The 21,395-nt window shown below is 43.2% G+C and overlaps 1 protein-coding gene across 3 annotated transcripts in view; it reads right to left on the reverse strand.

Moving 5' to 3' along the window:
• Positions 1–229: 229 nt before the first annotated feature.
• The window catches only part of MAK (male germ cell associated kinase), a 43,955-nt gene continuing 22,789 nt past the window's right edge, over positions 230–21,395 (reverse strand). Inside the window, exons 7-14 of one of the 3 annotated variants that reach the window (XM_057700368.1) lie at positions 20,976–21,143; positions 18,761–19,072; positions 14,906–15,078; positions 12,767–12,915; positions 8,966–9,097; positions 7,036–7,110; positions 4,356–4,475; positions 486–640 (exon numbers count right to left, since the gene is read on the reverse strand). In XM_057700368.1, coding sequence (XP_057556351.1) covers positions 486–640; positions 4,356–4,475; positions 7,036–7,110; positions 8,966–9,097; positions 12,767–12,915; positions 14,906–15,078; positions 18,761–19,072; positions 20,976–21,143 — 1,284 coding nt within the window. Of the gene's footprint in view, positions 641–4,355; positions 4,476–7,035; positions 7,111–8,965; positions 9,098–12,766; positions 12,916–14,905; positions 15,079–18,760; positions 19,073–20,975; positions 21,144–21,395 lie in introns of all 3 variants that reach the window. The other 2 variants (XM_057700369.1, XM_057700370.1) reach the window with 2 other exon arrangements.

The raw sequence follows: 21,395 nt of genomic DNA on the forward strand, positions 1-21,395 counted from the left end.
TTGCCAGAATGGTAGAATAGAACCTTGGCCAAGTAAGAACCATAACTGACAGCCCACAGACATCTATGTAATTGCTATCAAAACAAAACAAAACAAACCTCTGAGGCCAAACAATGAAATATTAAATAGTTTGGGTAAATAGAAAACACTCTAAACACTTATTTCTGCAGGCATTTTTTAAAAAAGCTTCTTATTGAACTTAGTATCTATTAATTTGTAGATCAAATACTTGATACTTTGGCAAATAGTTTATTCAATACTTTGTAAAGTCCTACCCATATATCAGCACTGTGGGCAAAGATGCTAAGAAAATGCATTTCATTTCTAGGAAAGAAAGAAAATAGATGATTTTTGCTCTTCAGAGTACCCACTATTACACATTTCTCCCAGAACGCAGTAGAAATAGACATCTGTAGACATTTCCCAGGGCCAGGGGACTTGCACGGACTCTGTGGAGCGATGCTGTGCAGCTTCACACCAGACTCCTACCGGTGGCCTCCGTACTTGGCCACCCAGTCTGTCCTCCCGTGCACGGAGGAGACTGGCTGTGCGTGGTTCACAATATTTAGAGTCTTGGCTGTAGGATTATAAGTAGGTCCTGAAAACTGCCCCCAACCAGTTTTTGTGTTCCAGGGATATTCTGAAAGAAAGCAGAATCAGAAATTAGAATTTTATTCAGATTATTAAATTTGAAATAAAGCAGTTCATTTTATGGGGGAAAATTTATCTTTAAAAGATTATTTCAGTGGTCTCTAAGATTTTTTTAAAAAAATAAATAAACCAAAAATTGTAGTGTAGTTTTATGCTGACGCCAGTTAGCATTCTCAGCAGCTTAAGAGCCATTACTTCTGGTTTATAGTTCTGACACTGCATCCTGTTTAGATAGGCGGTACCAACCCGGATGACCAAGAGCAACTCCTTGGTTTAAGTTCAGTGGGCAATACCCACAGTGTTAGTGACTATTTAGAATCACACTGTGCTGACATCTAAATAATATTTGAACCCAGTATCACTACAGGAAATGTATTCAGAATTGTGACTCCTGTAAAGCTCTGGCTTCCTGGAGCCACACGGGTGGGGTTTCTCTTTAACCCACATGAAATTGTGGTTTTTAGAGTCAAGAAACTACATGTTTTATTGGGAAACTGATGGATGATAACAGAATCCCTTTGAAAGGTGAGCCATTCTTAGGATCCCAAACCTTTCACCACAAGGTTTGTTTTATTCATACATATATTTGGCTGATTAAAATTTTGTGAAAATTTTAATGTGTTAGACATCTGTTACCTGAACCATTTATAAGCTCAGATTGCTTGAACATCTCAAATGACGAAGCAATAAATCATTTTACAGAGAACTTTAATATCCTCAGTCCCTCCTTCACCCCTTCCTCACTTTAAACTGGGAGTTAGGTATCATAGCTCTTGTCTCTGATGTTCCATCTTTCTGTTTGGGATTTAAATACCTTTTCACACTATGTGGTAGCTGTCATTCTTGGATTATATACTCTGTAGGAGTCAATGTTGAAATGACTCTGACCATTCTGTACACCTAACGCTAGCTATACTATATTTATTTGCATGGTTTTCCCAGTTTTTTTTCTAACATTTTTACTGTAGAATTGGGAGTGTAGGAGGAAACTGTGGGAGCATGTGGGTGCTGATGTGATGCAGACCTCAGCTTAAAGGGAACAAAGCCTTGAGTGAGGAACCACCCTGGTGACAGTCACCCTGACTGCTTTGTGGTTTGGTTGGGACAGGGAGGCCAAGAGCTTTTCCTTGGTTTGACAGGTCATTTCATTCCACTCTTGCTGGATTTAAAGTTCTCAAGGCCAATAAAAAGCTCCCTAACAAAGACAGAGACAGTGTCTAGATGGGCCACTTAAGTGCACCGTGTTTTCTAGGAATAGCCCTTTAGTTATAACCCACTGGAATATAGACCAGCATCAGTCTGATAAGTTAGGACACTCACATCTGAAGTCCACGGATCAGAGTGGTACCATGGGTGGAGGAGAGGGCATGGGAGGATGGGGGGTGGGGGGGAGGAGGCAGTAAGCCCCCATGCTTCTGAGAAGGGGAGCGTTAACAGTGGGTGAGGAGTAGGGGGTCTGAGGAGCAGCATCCAGAGAAGCTTTTTTCCAGATCACGACATAGTTTAAGTCGAGTCCTGAATGCATTTGAAGGAAACTGTCCATGCCAATATTTGTAAAACCTTTTTCGAAAAGGGAATCATTTTGCCAGTAAGGTGGTAGTGTTGACATTTAGGATTCCTTTCTGAGAAATAACAGAGTTTTAGGATTGCAGCACCCTTGGTGAAGAACTTAGTAGCCCACACCCCACCACTCCCAGAGCACAGCTGTCAGCCCTCTAACACTCGCTGTGCATTTGTTTTAAAACCTGCCTGTGTCCTATCAAGGGCATGTAACTTCTTGTAGAAAATGTTTGCTAAGGAAAAGCTGTTTGCCTCTAGTTAAGAATGTAATCCATGCCACTACTGTATAACTTTTAGCAAGACAGAAAACTTCTGTAGAATGGATATCACGATGGTACCTTCTGTCAGTGAGTTAATGCACATAAAGCACTTGGAACAGGGCCCTGTGCTTCTAGAGGGCAGCTGTGTCCAAAAGAAGCCACTCCTCTCAGTCCTTGTTACTGTCAGAGCAGGGGGACGAGGAGGTACGACAGGGTTTGACATGGGGAGGGAGGAAGAAATTAACTTGGTTTTCAGCTTGGTTTTTTAACTTGGTTTCAGCTTCTCCAAACTTGAGGGTGAGGAAGAAGAGCAGAAAGGGAGGCTGAGAGACGGGGAAGTAGTTGAGTAAATACGGTAATGACCTGGTTTTATTCTCATGTGGGAAACTGTCACACCAGTGGGAGGGATGGAGGACACATCTCTTACAGAACAGTGTTTTCCTGAGGATTTGCATTGACCACTTGAGAATGATTAATATTTGCTTCTTTTTTTTTTTTTACCTTTCCTCCTATCACGATCTGTAGGAAAATCTGATAAGCAGAGTAAATGAAGAGATGAAAAGTTATGAGAAAGCATTTTACTTAAAAAAATGAAAACAGGAATATGCATGCTAATCTGATAGAATAATTAATATATAAAGGCCTCCAAGCATTATAAAAATATGTTCAAAAACACCCACTTTCACTTTCTAATAACAGGTATTCCAAATAATTTGAGACATTCTGATTTTCTGCCTTCACATTAAAAATTGCTACCAAGCCATGGCTAATGACTCATGGTAAGGCTGGCTTAAAATATCTGAGGCTTTATAAAAATTGTTGCTCTACATAAAATGTTTACTAATATATTTTGTTTCAGCAGAGAGATAGTGAACCAACTCTTTTCACAGGTAAGGTAACTGAGTACTGATTAAGAACTTCTACTGTGGTAAGAAATAAAAAATTACAGAAGCCCGGTGCTTTTTACAGTTTTAGCTTCAAGAGCATGAACGTTAAAAGACTGGTAACTCTAATCAGAAGTTCTATGATACAGGATCCTGGCTGGGAGTGAATGGGAGAAGACTTTTGAAGTCAACTTTTAAATTAGCTATAACTAGGTATCTTATCAAACTTGTAATTATCTGCCTCAATGTTTATTTTAGGTGCTTTAATTGGGATGTTTATTTTTAGATTGAAACAATTTAGAGAACATTCATAATCAGGTCTGCTCAACTCAAGTACAGAATCCTCACCTCACTTTCAAGTGTCCCCCTGAATGTGGCTGTCACATGCCACACCACTGCAGAGCAGGTGACCTAATTAGTCATAACGCCAGAGGGTGGGGAATAGAACTTCATCACCTAACGTACTGCAAAGCAAAAGGCAAAGTTCTGCCGCAGTTTAGTTCTAAAGCCTAAGATGGAACTGCAGAAGAACCACCCGTTCGCTGATGCATCACAGTCTCAGCACCTGTTACACTTCTGCTCCGTGCCGGGTAATGGGCAGGGAGCTCTGAAAAGTGCATCCTCTCACATCCCATCATGTAGCATAGCACACTCTTTGGAATTCATTTCTATCCTAGTTCCACTGTTTACAGGCTGTGGGAGCCCAGGTAAATTACTCCACGTCACTTTCCTCATCTGTAAAAGATCTACCTCATCAGGTCGTTGGGACGATTCAGCTGCACAATGTGTGTCTGACCAAGAGCAACCCCTGAATTAGAGATAGCTCCTTTTATTAGACTCTCAAACCACATCTTTGGAAGAAAAACGGGACATTTTATTAAAACTGTAGTTAACAGGTGAGGCTAATTTAAAAGTCTTCACTTAGGAAAAGTGACTATAAACTGTAAAAAGCTCCTTTCTGATCAGAATTCTCAAAAACTGTATCAGAAGTTGTTCTTACCTGAAGCTGTTGCACCGAGCGGTGCTAAGTGTATCCTCTGGCCAGCGGACCCCACTTCTTTTTTGAGAAAGGAAGGAATATATCCTGGCTGATTGTATGTAGCATAACTTCCAAGATTTCCTAGTGACGTATCATAAAGTTTCAGAGTCAGAAGGTTAATATTTTAAAGCACCGGAGAGTGACTTTGATTATAACCACTAAAAATTCTATTTTGGGGGGCATCTTCTATATTTCATGCACAGCTCTACGGTTTTCCAGATGTTCCCATTCAGTCCTTATAACAACCCTCTTAGATGCGTGTTGTTATCCACACCTGACTTGGCTACGTTCTCACAGTAAGTGACCAAGTTAGAACATGAACCCAAGGCGTCACCCTGAATGTACGGGTTTTTATGACTCCAGTTCTTAACAGAGTATATTTGCTGCCAGGAAGCCTCCATCCCTGCGGTGCTCTCTGAGCACTTCTTCATCTTGTAAAATCACACTGATAAGTGCACCTGTTCTCATAGGGGTTGCTGTAGGGATTGAATGAGACGGACGCAAAGCGCTTAGCATGCAATCTGCTGTCCAACATGTGTCAGCTGTCGTCATCCTCATCGCTATTAGTGGGTGATCAATCTGGGGGCGATACGGGGACGGGTTGAAGAGGAAACATTTTAAAGCAGGAGACCAATCAGGAGGTCACTGCTATTGCTGAAACGAGACAGTAAGAGAGTCTGAACTAAGGCCGTCATGGGGGATGGAGGAGGGAACTAGCAGGTTTACAGAGTGGGAGGAGCGGGAAAGAGAGGGATATAAACCCCCAAGTCTGTAGCGTAGGTGACTGAGAACAGGATACAGGGGAAGAATCAGGTGTGGGGTAAAGACATGGTGCCCATGGGAGATTCGGGTCACAGAGGTCAAGCAGGCCTGGAGATGTGGAACAATCTGGGTGCAGCGGTGATGGCGCTGTGGGCTGGAGGGGCCGGCTCAGAGGGGCTGAGGGATGTGCAAAGACTCGGGATGGAATAGAACCAAGGAGAAAAGGAAAGGACCCTGCTGGGGAGAGAGTGGAGAGGTAGATGGTGGGTGCAGGGTCTGGAAACTCCAGAGAAGACAGCGTGTGACGAGAGGAGTAGGAAGGAAGGCGAGGCCTGGGGGCTTGGCACTGCCCTGGATTTGGCCGCTGGCAGAGCGGGCCCCGGCAGGAGCGGTGGCAGTGGCCCGAGGCAAGCGGAGGACAGACGGTGGTGAGCCAAGGGGTGAACTAGAAGTAAGAGGGAAAATGAATATGACGTCTCTTTTAAGGAGCCTGGCTGTGCCAGAAAGGAGATGGATTTGTTGGTGAGAAAGTGAATCAGGGCTCTGACCGCCTTGGTGGTTTTGAAGAACCACTCATTTGGCAGCTATGACTGAAGCTTATTTGTACGTGGTGTTATCTGACCACAGGGCTGGCCTCTGCCTCCCGTGTCCCTGACGTCTGTCACGTGCTGTGCACAGCAGGTGCTTAATGAGTGTTTGCTCCTGAACCGACAAACGTCACATGGCAATATTATTCATCAGACCCTCAAGGATGTTGCACCGTAAACATGTTATCAGTTTATACAGTTCTTAACAGCTGAATTTCACATAAGCTGCCTCATTTGATCTTTCTTTTTGCCTCGAGTACTCATTCTAAATCACGTGTCAGCCCTTTACTTCAAGAGACTTTTGGAAAGGGAAGTTCAAGGCCGTAATCCCATTCAGCAGCAGCCTCAGAACATATCTCCTGGGACTTCCCTGGCGGCCCAGTGGTTAAGACTGCTCTTCCTGTGCAGGGGCGCGGGTTCCATCCCTGGTCGGGGAACTAAGATCCCACATGCCACGTGGCGCGCCCGAAAACAAAGAAACATACCTCCTGCTCTCATCCCCATCATCAGAGCAAACACTTATTAAATGCTTACTGTGTGACAGAAGTCCTAGGGGTGGTCATATAATAATGCCTAGGTCAGTATTACTTCCACTACCTTACAGGCAGGGAAACTGACTTAAAGCGCACAAGTAACTTGTCCAAGATCACAAGGCTAATGAGTGACAGAACAGGGACATGTCAGGGTCTAAAACCCATGCACGGAGCGGCTACAGGATGCTTCTTCCTATTGGAGGAAGAAGCTGCTAAAGGAAAAGGCATGGAAAATTGTCTTCTTAAATTATTTTGGCTTATTATTTGAAGTACCTTGTGAGCTGCAAATTTTTAGGTTGGAGCCAATAGTTAGCACTATTTAAACCACCAACAGCGAAATTCTAGGAAATCCACCATCTCTATTAACCTAGTTAACTTTTTCTTTTAAATGATAGTTCATGCTTAGAATTGAGTCTCAGAACTTTAAAAAAAATCCAGAAATATTGATTATAAAATTAGAAAATATTCTTTTATTTTTAGTAGATTTTCTTGACATATAAATTGTCATAATTAATTTAAGAGGACAAGCATAGAGCTTTTTGAGAACGAATCACTCGTAGAATTCCAGCTACTGAAGAGAGAGGTTCTCAGTGATGTGGACGCGTCTCTCTCTCCTAGTCCTGCTCTGACCCCTAAAAGCAGGTGACCTAGGCCTTCATAGTGGCCTTTTATGACAAGATTTGGGGTAGATGTTGAGAAGAAGATTGGACAGGAGATTCAAAGAGCAAGTTTTACTCTTCTGCAATGCCCAGAAATTACCTTGTGGGTCCTCTAATTTTTCAGGAAAACTTTCATTGCATGATAGTTTTTCAATTGGTTTAATTATGCTTTCCTCTAAAGAGAAGGCAGGTGGAAAGAAAGAATGAACAATAAAGAGAATGTTATAGGAAGAGCAGAGAAAAAATGGATTCCATGATTAATGAAAAGATGCAGAAAGAAACCTTAAAATGAGAAGACGTTCTCTGTGCTGTCACAGCTTTCATTGTTGTCAATCGTATATTTCCCTGAGACGCAAAGTTGTGGGGCTGTCATTGTAACTGATTGTATTTAACCAGCTGGTTCAGTGAATATTATTTTTAAATAACTGAGAAGAAAATAAGCAAATTGCAGTGCTGCAGTGTTTGACATCTCAGCACTATTAAATGGATACATTGAGTCTTCAAAGCATGTAGAACACTTGTGAAATATTCAGTGTTTGATGTCACATCAGAACACCTCAGGAGATTCCTCAGTTGCTACACAGTGATCCTCAAACTCTTCTGATCCAATACCACCTACATATTTTTTAAAAAAGAACTCTCTACCTCTTCACACACTTTAAGCTGATATCTAAAATGTTTCCTCATAAGTTTTACAGTTCCAAAGGATTTAACTTCTGGCATTTGTAATTACAGACATTTAAAAATAAAACTATTACATCTCTCTTTTAAATATAATCAGTGGAATCTAAATGCCACAGTGATTTTATGCTCACCAGTACTGATTTCAGAAATACATGACCACATGGGACTTCCCTGGTGGTCCGATGGTTAAGACTCTGAGCTCCCACTGCAGGGAGCATGGGTTCAATCCCTGGTCGGGGAACTAAGATCCCACATGTGGCACAGCTCAGCCAGAATAAAAAAGAAATACATGACCACAATCCTTTTTAATAGGTATAAATTTCACATGAATCCCTTTTCTCTCTAAGATTTTATTTTCATTCATACGTCAACTCCCAAATTTTATCCAAATATAATTTTAGACTTAAAAGTCTTTAACCAGTCAAAAATATGTATAGATCGAAACCAAAAAAATTTCTTATAACCAACCATAAGTATATTAAAATACTTTTTTCTGGATTAAGTTAGTTAGAATGATTCGTTGTGTGCAATCCATCGAAAAAGATGAATATTATAAAATTTGATTATTAAAAATGAAAAGTCAGGTTTCTTTGGAAATCATCTCTTAATGAGAAAGATGGGACCTTTTTCAAGTGGTTCATGTATCCATAAATAAATATTACCTATTGCTAAAATCACTCAGGATTCAGCTTCAATTTCTTTTTAAGATGGGAAGCAATGAGAAATCTTGTAAACACATAGTAGGGAATGAAAGGTGTTTTGTTACAGCTTTGTTACTATAGTCTTTGAACACTATTCAGAGTTATAGACCAAATATCACATAGTGATCTCTTAAAAAATGATTAAATTTTTTTTTTATACTGGAGTAGATTTACAGTGTGTTTCAAAAATGATTTTTAATGATATGTCAGCTATAACTCAGGTTCTCCAATTTTTTAAAAGAACTGGAAACCACTTGACTTAAAAAAGATTTGTTCCACAATCATCAGTTAACTCCCTTTCTCAACACTGACACTAAGATATCAAACTAGCCCTTTGACCAGCACCCCAGATATTTTTACACTTTGGGGAAAAAGGAAACACACGGTAGTGAACAGTGAGAAGTTTTCTTCTGTAAAGTAGAACAGATACACCTTGCTCAGCAGTTAGATCCGTTTTAGGAAAGAATCCCCATGGAAGTTGAGATCTAGCAGATAATTTCCTTAAAACTATCTGCGCTAAGTACCAGATGGAAAACCTTTTGTACCCCAAGGGTATTTTGGTTGGAAGAAGGCAGCCGAGGTCTATTTAAGTAAAAAGCTGCAGAGAGAAAAGTGTTAATTCGTACTTTAAACGTAGTGCTTTACCTGCGTTACTCCTTTTGAAAGCAAGTTCTGCCCCCATGGGCCCCAGTGACTTAGGAAACAACTGGTTATTCCAGGTGTGTGGGTTTACATCCTTCCCACTGGCTAGCAAGGACACGTTCTTGGGGTTTACACCTTAGAAGAACAGAACAGTCATTTCAAAGGTCAGAGTGCGATCATGATCTTGGAGGAAAAATATACATTCAAACTAAGACTAGAAATAACTGGGGGGCAGGGGGGGAGAATGGAAATAAATTTTGGCTACAGTGTAACAAATACTTTTTGATGAACCCTAATGTGATCCTAAGCCCAGAGCACAATGCCCTGGAATCCTCACAGTGTCTTTTAGAAACAGATTATTTTCTACAATGCAAGTAATAATAAACATTGAACATTTCTTGCTAAATTTGTCTTGTAAAAATTGAGGTGGCACAAAAATTTTCTTCCAAAAGATATTTCCGCGTCACTCACTTAGTTTGAGCGTGTGCTCTGCGCCAGACCCCTGAGGAACACTTGGTGTGGCTGGGAGAACAGACCTGTGGCCAAGAACCCAGCAGAACCGAGAAGTTCGGAAGTGCATGTAAAGATCCATCTGTGAGGCTTATTTACATACCAGATGTAGTTGATTATAAAATCTAATCAGGTAATTATTTATGGTTTTCAGAAATCTGTGAAATGTGGATTCAGCCTTGGACTTTGGTACCAGTGGTCAGAGGGTGCTGTTTTAACCTAGTTTTGAGAGATTTGAAAACTTCCTGAACTTGCTTTCTTTTGGCTAATTAAATTGGGTTCAGTTTAGCAGACGCCAGAGACATCACACTGTCAGCCTCTGGGCCATACATGTAGGAGTCTCTTTAGTGCAGGAAACATCCTCACCAAGGACCACCATTAATGTAGAGGGTCAGCAACTGTTTCAAGGGAGCTCTGGCTTTTCACAAAGTGAACTCCTTGCCAGGGTTTTACATACAGTAATATCCCTTGTTTTAAAGCCAGAAACCAGCCTGGTTGTTCTGAACTGAGCCTCAAGGTTTCCCGTCATCAGTTCTCTAAGGAAACACTCCATCAGGTAAATCATTTCCCTTTATTATAGCATATTGCTCCTGTGTATTTCGTTTTCTAAGAAAATACCCACACACAGAGTTGTAATAGGCAGTTACCTGACAATGAAGATGCACTAGGTAGCAGTTACTCAGGTTAAAAACATCTTCATACACACACAAAAAGATGTTTATCTTCAAAGAAGGTACAAGGTCAGGAGAGAGAACTACAAATCTCTTTAGGTGAACATTTTTTATAAATACAGTTCAACAAAAAATGGGCCCTGAATACTTAAATTATTTAAATACAATTAGCCTTGCGATAGCCCTAGCTTTTTTATTCCTTTCAGTAAATACATAGTACACTGTTAAGAATAATTGCTTTAATTCTTTGTCTTTTTAAAGATTTCAATTTTCTTGGAAATAGACAAAATCAAGAATTTTAAAACATGTATTAGTTTACAGGCTTTTCTGGGACACCTTTATAACAAACACTTAAAGAGAAGCAGAGATTAATGTACCATCATCCCTCCCCTCAAAGGAAATTAAAAAGTCAGTTAGCAAATATTTACTGAGCACCTACCACGTGCCAAGCAGTGTGTGTGGCACTGGAGAAAGAGCAGTGAACAAAATAGACCAGGTTCTGCCCCTGTGCCTCTTACAGTCTACTCTAGTGAGAAGGGAGACATTAACAGTTATAGATAATTAGGTAAGTAATTAGCAGTGTACAAATTATATAGAAGAATCTGGTGTCAAAGAGGGCAAAAAACAGAAGCAATGAAGCCAGTCTGTCTTCTAAAAAGGTAGTTTTAAGCTGAAATGTGAATCATGATGAGGACATGGTAGGGGGTATGGAGGTGTGTTTCTGGGAGAGGCGACAGAGCAGGCAGTGGACCTCAGAAGGGAAAGAGCTAGGTCTGGCAAGGATGCAGCAGGAACGGGGCATGGCCCACAGTTAGGCTGGAGGAGGGAGCAGGCAGCAGATCAGGGGGGAGTTTGTGTCTTGCTAAGAAATTTAAAATGCAGTAGGAGAGGCACATGTAGAAATGACACAGGACGTTGGCTACAGGGGATGGCAGGAAGGTCCGTAAGTGATAATGGGACTTGAGAAGGACCCACAGAGCAGGGTTTCAAAGTGCTGGGACCAGGAGTGGGATCAGGAGTGGGAGCAGAGGGCACCGCTGAGAGGTTAGCACTTCCACTGTATACTCTATTTGCAACAGCTACCTTGTGATAATTAAGTACCTAAGGCTTACAGGGCGAGCTGATAGATGACTGCAGTCCCACTGTAAGTAACAGAACACAGAATCTCAGAGTCGTGCTCCAGTACGCAGCCGGTCAGTAGCAGGTCAGTAACTACGACTCTTGCGTCTCTCTCCCTGAAGGCCAGTGTCACAGATCTGCCAGTCCTTGTAGTATAATGTCCTGCTGCCCTGAAATTATATGGCACATTTCTAGAGCTCCCGTGATCCTCAAGGTTGATGCTTAGTAAGACCTTAATACTTGGCTTTATGGTAAAAAAAAAAAAAAAAAAAATGCCTCCAAAGATAACATTCTTTGTTATTCCTGAAGATATCCAATGAATAACTAGAGACGATAAATGAATGTCAAGAATCACTTCTCTGCATTTCTGGCCTCCGCAGTTGCTGGATAGGTGCTCAATAAATGTTTGTCCAAGTGACTGAACTGAACGCAATGCTAGTTTCAAATCTCACCCAGCTCTAGAGAGGCCGTCTTCGAGACAGCGCGTGCCAAAATAGGCTCAGGTTTAGGTTTCAAACAATTCGTTCTAATTTTGAGTCTGTTTCTTAGGCTTCAATTACAGTCATGCTTCTGACCCAAAGTAATTAGCAGAATTTGTTAGATCTTTCTGGTTAAAAAGGAAATGATCAGACAGGTCTCAGATACCCTGGAATATGTTCCTGAAAACTACGTTAGGAAGCAAGCGGAGCTGGGAAAACAAGTGTTTGGGATCCTTTATCCTCTGACCAAAATTTACAACAGCTTTTCCCACCACTAGAGGGCCCCCTTCTATAGGTAAGATAAAGCACTGATTTTATTTCAGTGAAATGGATTCTTTTTCTTTCTTTTTTTTTCTTCCCCAAACAGGGAAAAGTGTCCCCCACAAAGCTGTGTTCTTGAAACTTTATTACACCTCTGCTTTTGCAGTCAGATCAGAAACTTCGTCATGGTTTCAACACCAAAACTTACTAACCTACTGGTGTCTTTGCACCTTTCAAAAGTGCGCCCTCTCGTACCGTCTTAATTCCCATTCCTCTCACCGTCCTAAGGACTTCAGTCCTGGAACGAGTCATCACCCTCTCTATCCAGATGTGTTCACTGGCCTCTCGACCAGTCTCCTTGGGCCCCTTGACTTTTGAGCCCCTAGCATGGCCTACCTAGCAGCCAGAATGATCTTTTAAAGATATAAATCACATCATCTGGGAGATAGTATAAAATTCTACCTCTTATAAAAACTTGGGAGTGCAGAATTGTTTGACTACAACTTAGCACTTACGGAGGGCATAGCTGTGGTGGGGGAGGGTGGTATGAAGCATACATGTCGTCTTGATTTGTGGCTGACAGGCATTTCCTGAGCAGACGTCACAGAGGCAGGAGGTCCAGGAAAGTACCTGCTAACAGCCTGCACCAGCACAGAGCATGCGACTGTATTGCACTGGTGCCCTTTCTTCAAAGATTCAGACACACCTGAGCATGACCTCATACTATTCTAGTTACCAGGAAACATTTAATTTTCTCTACTTACCTGGAAGGTATCTTGATTGTTTCAAATAGTACTGTTTAGCTGTTGAAGCAGTTGACAATTCAGAATCAGATTTTAGGGAGATAGCGGCAGGTAAGCTCTTGTTTTCCCCTGTGGAGTGGCTGGAGCCTGTGGGTACCGACTCTGGAAGCCTTGAAAGTCAACATAAAATAGCGTCACCGGATGAAGGACAGGAAGATGATGGCTGCTGTGCTCTCACCCACCCTCTGCACGTCTTTTCAAACCAGTCAGTGGTTTCCATCAGGGTCCTTTTGCCGATAGGAGGACTAAATGACACCCTCCCACACCCCGAGTAGATATCGGGCAGTGCATAGAATCACTCCCAATACTGGACAGTATGCGGCAGAAAGCTTTGCCTGTGTCCACTGTGTTTGCATTTTTCCTGCAGCTGCTGCGGCTGTGGACTTAGGATGTGGGAAGGTGGCGTGTGGAAAGGGAATAGAATCACAGCCACCTCCACCTGTCTCCTCCAGCGATGTGTAAGCACTAAGGGTGTTAGAACACAGTGCGGGCTGGGCCAAGAGAACTGAAGTGGGGAAGGAAGCACTCGGGAAGTTCCCAAACAAAATTTCCGGTGAGCCTAAGGACACACAGAGAAATTACGCGTTTGTTGAGATGTGCCTGTTCCCCAGAAGGCAGAACCCACGCGGGCAGGGGCGAGCGCCTGGCTGGCTCTTTGGTGGGGTGCCTCTGCCCCTCGGTGCCTGCCTCGCACAGCCCCGATCCTGTGTGGGAACGGAGCCTTCCGGCATCCAGGCTTAGCTCTGTCTGGGTTCCTGAGGCCATTTACCGGAGCAGCAGCCTTCGCTGTCGGAGGACGGGGCTGTGATTTGCTTTTCTCCCTGTTGCTCTGTGTGCGGCCCTCACCTCGGCCCTCTCCCCAGCCTGCGACCGGGCCTCTTCCTGTGCTGAGGCCGGCCATACGGGCCAGCTCTTTGTCACCTGTCTGACCCCAGGCCTCCGTGGTTACCCCTGGGAAATTCCTGCTCACCAGGTCGACCCCCTTAGGGACGGACACTGACGTGATTGGCCCTGTAAACTGCTGGCCACCGCTTTGGCCCTGGACACAGGGAGACCCCTTCATTAGAAACAACCCCACCCGCTTCTGACCTCTGTGTTTATACCCTGCTTCCCAGCACAGGCTAAAATACCCTATTTCTAAAGGCCTGGTTTCCCGCCTCAGAGAAATGTGTATAGGACAAGGAAGGGCAGAAAGCCTCTGAGCTGCAGGGCCGCTCTTCCGATTGCTCCGTCTGGTTAGCCTCTCAGCGCTGGTGACGCCCTTGTGTGGGGCAAGATCGGAAGTCGTGAGAGGTGTGCCTTCCTGGCGTAAAGTGGGAGGGGGATTAAGCAGGTTTGTTCTGTGTGTTCTCAAGGTTGTGGGTTTCAGGGAAGAGCACCTGTGGAACTTGAGGATCTGGAAACTGACTGACTGAGCATTAGGTACCCCAGGGAGTCTCCATCTGCCTTCAGAGGTGTGTGTACTCCCAGGTGAAGACTTCCACACTGCACGGTGCCAGCCAGCCACGCGCCAGATGCCCTGTCGCATCCCCCAGCTGTGCTCCCTATTCTTCTTTTGTCCGGGGGGCGGGGGGAAGGGGGCAGGGCCGGGCAAGGAAAATAGTTTCCCAAAATATTCACCAAAATCTAATGCATCGTCACCTCGAAGGTGAATAATGCCCTAATGATGATGCCAGCTTAAAAGGGATTGCTAGAGACATTAGACGTCCAGGAAAAGTCCAGAAAGTGATCAGCAGGCAAATAAATAATGAACTCTGTGACCACCAGAGGAAAACCTTACTTTTGTAGCTTGTGCTTTGCTTTCTGCAAAGAGGCCTGTGGATTTCAGATGGGCATTACAGTTATCATAATCCAACAGGGGACACTAACGCTGAACCAGAACCCCTCCCTCCACACACACTCAGCCACTGACACTGAGAATCATTACTGTGAGGAGTCGGGAGTTTTACTTTTTCAGCGGTGAGCACCGAGATCTGGATTTTGTGGAAGAAAACAATATTGAGCTACTTCTTATCTTTTAATATCTACATTCATTTACACTTGATGACTAAAGTTGATGCATAATAAATATATATTTTCCTGAGAAATGTGAAATCTTACCGAAATGGAGAATCTCTTTTCCTCGTTGCTTGGAAAACACCCATGCTTGGCTTCTTGGAATGGGAGGCTCCGAAATCACAGTCCTCAAACTCGTCCCAGCTGTCTGCAGCCTTGAACACAGCCTGACCCCAGCGCCTCCTGGCACTTTTATGGCCCAGGCTGCCATTTGGCTTCTATGGAGGGAAACCAGTATCATCATCTTTAATCAGGTGCCAAATGCCCTTTATGTGCAAGCTATTATATTTGATGCTAAGAGTCCCCGTTCTCAAGGAGCTTTCCATACAGTTGAGGAGATAACATAGATACATAATTAAAAAGTATTAACAAAGGTAGGTAGCACATGCTAAAAATATGACAGGAAATTGAGAAAGATCTCTGTGAACTCGAGTTGGGGGAGACTTCAATACTTAGGATCAGAATTGACTCTTCACGGATGTGTGTAATCTGGAAAACTGCCACGTGTGGCTGCGTCTCTTTGGGCAAATGATTTAGCTTTTCAAAGCATTAGTTTCCTTCTCCTTAAGTGGGGACATACAGTATTTATCTAACTTAGTGTTTTTGGATTTGACAGTAAAATACGTCAAAAGTTTTTAGGATAGGGCCTAGCACATAAGCATTACTATAGGTTAGGTATTGTTGTTGTTATTCTAGAGTTTGGAAAAGGAAATGCTTAAAGTATGGCTTTTTAACAGGAGAGGGCCAGAGTGTGTTCCAGGGAGAAAGGGCAGACTAAGTTTACTGAAGCAGATGGTTTGTGCTGGATGGAGGACAGGATTGTAAAGACAGACCCACGCTACATGAGGAATGGCCTTCGTTGCCGGCCTAAGACATCGCAGCTGTCCTGTGGGCAGTGGAGAACACGGGATGTTTTTGAGCTAAAAGAGGGATGTGATAAAGGCAGCAATGGAGAGAGGTGAGGCTCTCAGCCAGGAGGCCTCTGCAGGTGCAACAGCGTGCAGTGACAAGGGCGACGTGTTCATAGTGGGTGGAACGCTCAGGAAGAGAGCACAGTGGCTGTTGACAAGGAATAAAAGATGTGGACTTGGTGTCCCTCTGAACAGAGGTCAAGGAGAGTGTGCCAGACGCTGCTGGCTGCCCACTCAACAGCCAGCCTCCCTCACCTCCTTACTAAGATTTGGTTCAGGGCGGCACTATGCCCGCATAAAATATCTGAAATGTCAGCCTCCCTTGCAGCTCTGTGTAGCCACAGGACACGATCTAGCCAGTGGGTTGTAAGCGCAGGTCTGTTGGGAGGGGCTTCCAGGAGAACCAGTTCAGGCTCTGCCGACACGTGCCAGTGTCTTGCACTCTTCCCCCTTCTGGAAGGAGATGCAACCCCAAAGGAGCAGCAGCCATCTGTCGCCATGGGACCGAGAGCCGCCTGCCGAGGAGGGCGGTGGGACAGCAAGACGGGGCAGGCTGGCTCCTTTTGCAAGCTGCACCAGCCCTGGCTGGCCCACCACCTGCCTTCTTGCTATGAGAGAAAAACAACCCCTCCTGGTTTAAGCCACAGTGGTCAGGTTTCTGTCGTAAGTCACTGAATGTAATCCTTTCGGACACAGAGAAGGAAAGGTGGGGATGACTTTAAAAATGTCAGCTTGATTGTCCCAGAATTGTAGCTGCGTTAACAGAAATAAGGAATGAGCGAGAAGACCGGGTATGGGGTGGTTTTCTTCACATTTACACGGGATGGCTTGGGGGCATGTAAACTGAAAAATCCAAAAGGCAGTTGAAAATTGGGGAATTTGGAAGCAAGGTCAGCAGAAACAGCGGCGTTTGAAGCAAGAAGATGCTTAAAGAATGGATATGCCACTGCTTGAAGCTGATGGTGCCGTAGTGATGGACCATAAACAGAAAGTGGTATCTGCCAGCTTCTCTTCTACTGTTGTTTCTTTGTCAGAGAGAATGAGCTGCAGGCTAAGGAGCATAGGAAGATCTAAAGCCCCAGGTGAGTAGGGTTGATGAAAGGTTATACCTGGCTGAGTCTGGGACTCTTATCTCAGCTGCATTGTGTTTTAGGTGCTGCTGGACAATGCCAGGAAGGTCAAGTAGTCTCACATCGGAGAAGATCAGAAAGGAGCAAATCATCTTTATAAAGTAGACTGGATTTTTGCAAACTTCACATTACTAAGTTTGATACTGGTTGAGGGCAAAGATTCTAACATCAGTTATTAAAGAGAAAGTTTTTGAGCACTAAGGAAAAAAGGTGGTAGATCACACAGGCCACCATTTTTCATAAAAAGCAGACAGTGAATGCATGTAGTCCATCTGGACTTCAGCAAAGGAGGTGACAGGGTCTTTCATGCCATCAAAGAAATAAAGTAATGAGAGAACAACAAAGGAGCTTCGGTACTGTCACGGGCTAAGTGTTTCTGTCCCACCAAAAGTTATACCCCAACTCCAGTGGGTGGGTATTTGGAGATGGGCCTTTGGGAGATAACTGGGGATTCGATGAAGTCATGAGGGTGAGGCCCTCATGGTGGGATTAGAGCCCTTAGAATAAGAAACTCCAGGGAGCTGCTTTCTCTCCACCATGTGGACAAAGTGAGAAGATGCTACTACAAACCAGGAGGAAGGTCCCACCAGGAATCAAGTTGTCTGGCACCTTGATCTTGGACTTCCCAGCCTCCAGAAGTGTGAGAAAGTAAATTTTTGTGATTTAAGCCACCCAGTGTATGGTATTTTATTATGGCAGCCTGAGCAGACTAAGACAAGTACATAGGTCAATAATCTGACCAGGAGTACCGATTACTGGGTCAGTGTCCATCTAGAGGAAGATTCTAGAATCCTTTCCAAGGCCTCATTGCTATTCTGTTCACTGTGAAGGTACAGGAGGAAAAAATGAACAACCAAACCATTCCATAGCTGGTGACAAGCTGGGCAGAATAGCTAGGCTGAGAAGACAAAATAAGGGTTCAAAAATACTTATTAGAAATGTGAGAGGTAAAAGTAAGGTCTTCCAATTTTTTGAATCCTAGAGATTAAATTGAGCAGAAGCACTTGTGAAAAACAGACTTAGGAGTTTTAGGTAACAGAATGTTCAGTCCCAGCTCTGGAACTTATCAGCCATCTAAAAATTTCAGGTTAGGTTACTGGGTCCTTGAACTAAGTGAAAGCATACGAGGCGGGCAGGTGTTGTATACTGCGTAGCACTTAGGAGCTATTTAGTAACGTGAACTTCCTTTCCTTCCCTCCCAGTATGAGTCCACATTTCATGTGCCTTCCAAGAAAAAAAAAAAAAGTAACCCTTGATGGCATGAGTGAACCAGGGTTCTGGAATGTTGGCGGTGATTCACCCTGTTTCATATCCCCTACCTACTGCCTGCCTCCAGTTCTGGCAGGGGAAGCAGGAGGGAGAGGAGATTCAAAGGCTCCTTCAACACAGGAACCGAGGGTCACTCAGTCATCAGTGAATGAAGTATAACATAACAGTGGAGCACGTGAAGGAACTGGGGGGTGTTTCTCTCAGAGAAAGGGGCAGATCATGTAAGGGCGATGAAAGTATCTGAAAGGCTGCCTTTCTGGAAGTGATTAACTTTTATCAGAAGCTACAGAAATCAGATTTCAGCTCAGTATAAGGAAGAACTTTCTAATAGTCAGAATTGCCCCAAAGATAATGTGAATTCCTCAGGACCCTGGAGGTGGTTCAAAAACAGCGTGGACAATTATTCATTCAACAGATGTTTGTTGAGAATTTACCATGTGCCAGACACCATTTTCGATTCTGGGTCTGTACTGATAAACGAAACAGACGAACATCTTTTATATCTTCCCCAACATTTTTAGGAATGCCTAGAAATGAAATCCTAATGGAACCAAACCATCACATCTAAAGTGTCGTTTTGGGCTACTTACGGTTGGCATGTTTTTGATGATACTTGGAAACAGTGTTGGCGGCTGTTTCTGTTGGCTCTGCTGCTTGGGCGCGTGCTGGACATCCGGGTTCTGTGGCGGCTGGATGGACTGCAGCGGCTGGTGGCTGGTTTTCGGCTGGAGCTGTCTGGCAGTCTGGTCACTTATGTCTGGCAGAGGTTTAGCTTCTAGATCGACTACAGATGGCTTTGATTCTAGTGGTTGCACGTGCTTATTTAAAGGCTGTTTTGATTCCAGATGATGTGAGGAAGGGCCTAATACTTGACCAACTTGAAAATATGGGTGTTTCAATGCCTACAGAAGCAGGGAAATAAACAGAAAACAGTTTCACCTAAATGTATTGCATATAAACTCTTGTCTGGCACTGGGCTAAGCATAGTGAAAATCAGTCGGGAGAGGGTCTGGAGGGCTCTCTGCAGCTCAGCTGTGGATACAGATCACCTTTCATCATATCACAGGTCTGGATGGGCAGAAACTTCCCAGTGCTGCTGTTTTGTGTGTGTGTATGGGGGTGGGGGTGCTGCGCCTTAAGATAACCAAGTCCCGTCCCCCTGCACCCCTGCCCTGAGCCAGTAGCCACCGACACAGAGGCACAGCCCTGACCCGCAGCTAACTTCTCAGGTGTGGAAGGGCAGGTTTTAGAGGGACAGCGGCAGCGCCTGTTACTTAACCTCTCCCTGTCTCCCTGCTTCCACTAAAAAGCAGGGCAATGAAATAGTGAACAAGAAAGAGGTTAAGGGCAGGGAGGTATATTTTGGCAGAGGGAGAAAAAGGTTTTCTTCTAAGTTTCCCCTTAGAAACGTCATTGTGTCTCCTAGCACACCTGCTGCGTGTGTTAATTCCAGGGACATTGCTAAGTGGAAGTCAACAACTAGACGATTTAAATACACCTGACACGTAGAAAGCACTCAGGTTCTGCATTGTGGCCCCATTGGTTAGTATGTCATTATTCCTAAGTCAGTAATGTACATTTTGGAGCTAGAACCTTTATGAATGTTTTGTAATTTCAAGGCTTCGTCTGTAACCTCTCCTCTTTGAGGTACCAGCTACCATCTTTAAAGAGAGGATCTTTAAAAAATAACTTATTTTTTCATGTTTGTTGAGGGAATATTGATTGCATGGAATAAGAAATGTACAGCAGGTTCTCAAGAAGAAATCAAAATCATCTCTAAAGCCAACACCAAGAGAAAACTACTGCCAACATTTTGATGTTTTTCTTTTCAGTATTTCTTTCTAGTCTTTCATATACATTGTCTTCCATATACGTACACATTTATATATACATTTTACCTGATACAGACTTACAGCTTCTGCAGCTGTGAGCACCTCATGCCAGTACCTTTACTGCTGTAATTACTGTCACTTTACAGATTATTTTAAGGTTTGGTAGGGCAAGCTGTCTACCCCTACCACCGTCCTCCGGTTACTTATTCTTGTTCAAACCTGTCTTGGCTATTCTTTCCTATTGTTCTTCCAGTTGACCTTTAGAAAATATCTTTTCAAATTAAATTTTTTAAAAGCCAAATAATTATTTGGCCTATTTCAATATTCAGTTTATATTTAAATAATAAGAATACCATAAAGCCTATTATGACTTCTTAATTTAAGCCCTCTGCAGATAAAACCATGGCGTTTTTAAGACCATGAGACAAGATTCATCTGTAGGTGTTGAAGATACAGGCACAAAGGAGCCAAGCGTGGGTGCGATGTGCTGCCCTCTTGTGGGAGCTGGAGAGAGAGCATCACTCCAGTCCTGTGGAGGGATGGTACTGCTGTGTACAGGAACACTAGTCCTCTACACTGCAGGAGAGCATCGGAAGGTCTGCTAGGTTGTATAACTGAAGAGATGCTCTTTTACTACCTGTGACAGGTTTCTTCCTAATCAGCTTGTCACATGCTTGAATTTTTATTATTAGAGATTGATTCCTTTCAGCCTCAACCTCCATAGGATTCCTTATTTGAACCACAAAACACCAAAGATCATTGGAGTGGCTATTTTTGCAATTCTCCCAAGAATCTTACATGCCTAGAAGTTAAATCATTGCATAACGCTGGATGCCTTAAGCTTTAGGGCTTAATTTTCTTGATAAAACTCTGGTTGAAAATAGACCTGTCTTTGTAAAGGAAAAATATCCCTGATATTGTAAAATCTCAAATTAAAAAAAATAAAAAATTATACCAGGGAGATCTGACTTACCTGGCTTGCTGTTGGTCGTTTCTTTGGATCCCAACTCAACATTTCAGTCATAAGTTGGATGGCTTCATTACTGGCATTGGGAATAAGAGTTTTTAAGTTTATAGGAACACACTGGGGAAAGCGGAAGTTCATAGAGGACGCAAGCTGGTACCCTTCTGGCCAGTCACTCTGTTTAAGGAATATATAAGTGGGGGAGGGGAGGCAATAAGAAGTTTGTTTTTCGCAATCAATTTAAAGCATAGTAATAATATAAAAATTACTTGTGTATGAAAATTTTAATGTTGACTCATATAAATATATGTGCCAATGAAATACCAGTCCACACATACACAGTTCAGTGCTATAAACAGTATAGAAAGAACACTGAATTGAGAAGTAGGAAAAAAATGAGAACGCACTTTTATAAATTTCAAAATGTTA

The sequence above is a fragment of the Hippopotamus amphibius genome, chromosome 11 (genome assembly GCF_030028045.1).
Source record: "Hippopotamus amphibius kiboko isolate mHipAmp2 chromosome 11, mHipAmp2.hap2, whole genome shotgun sequence".
Classification (NCBI taxonomy): Eukaryota; Metazoa; Chordata; class Mammalia; order Artiodactyla; family Hippopotamidae; genus Hippopotamus; species Hippopotamus amphibius.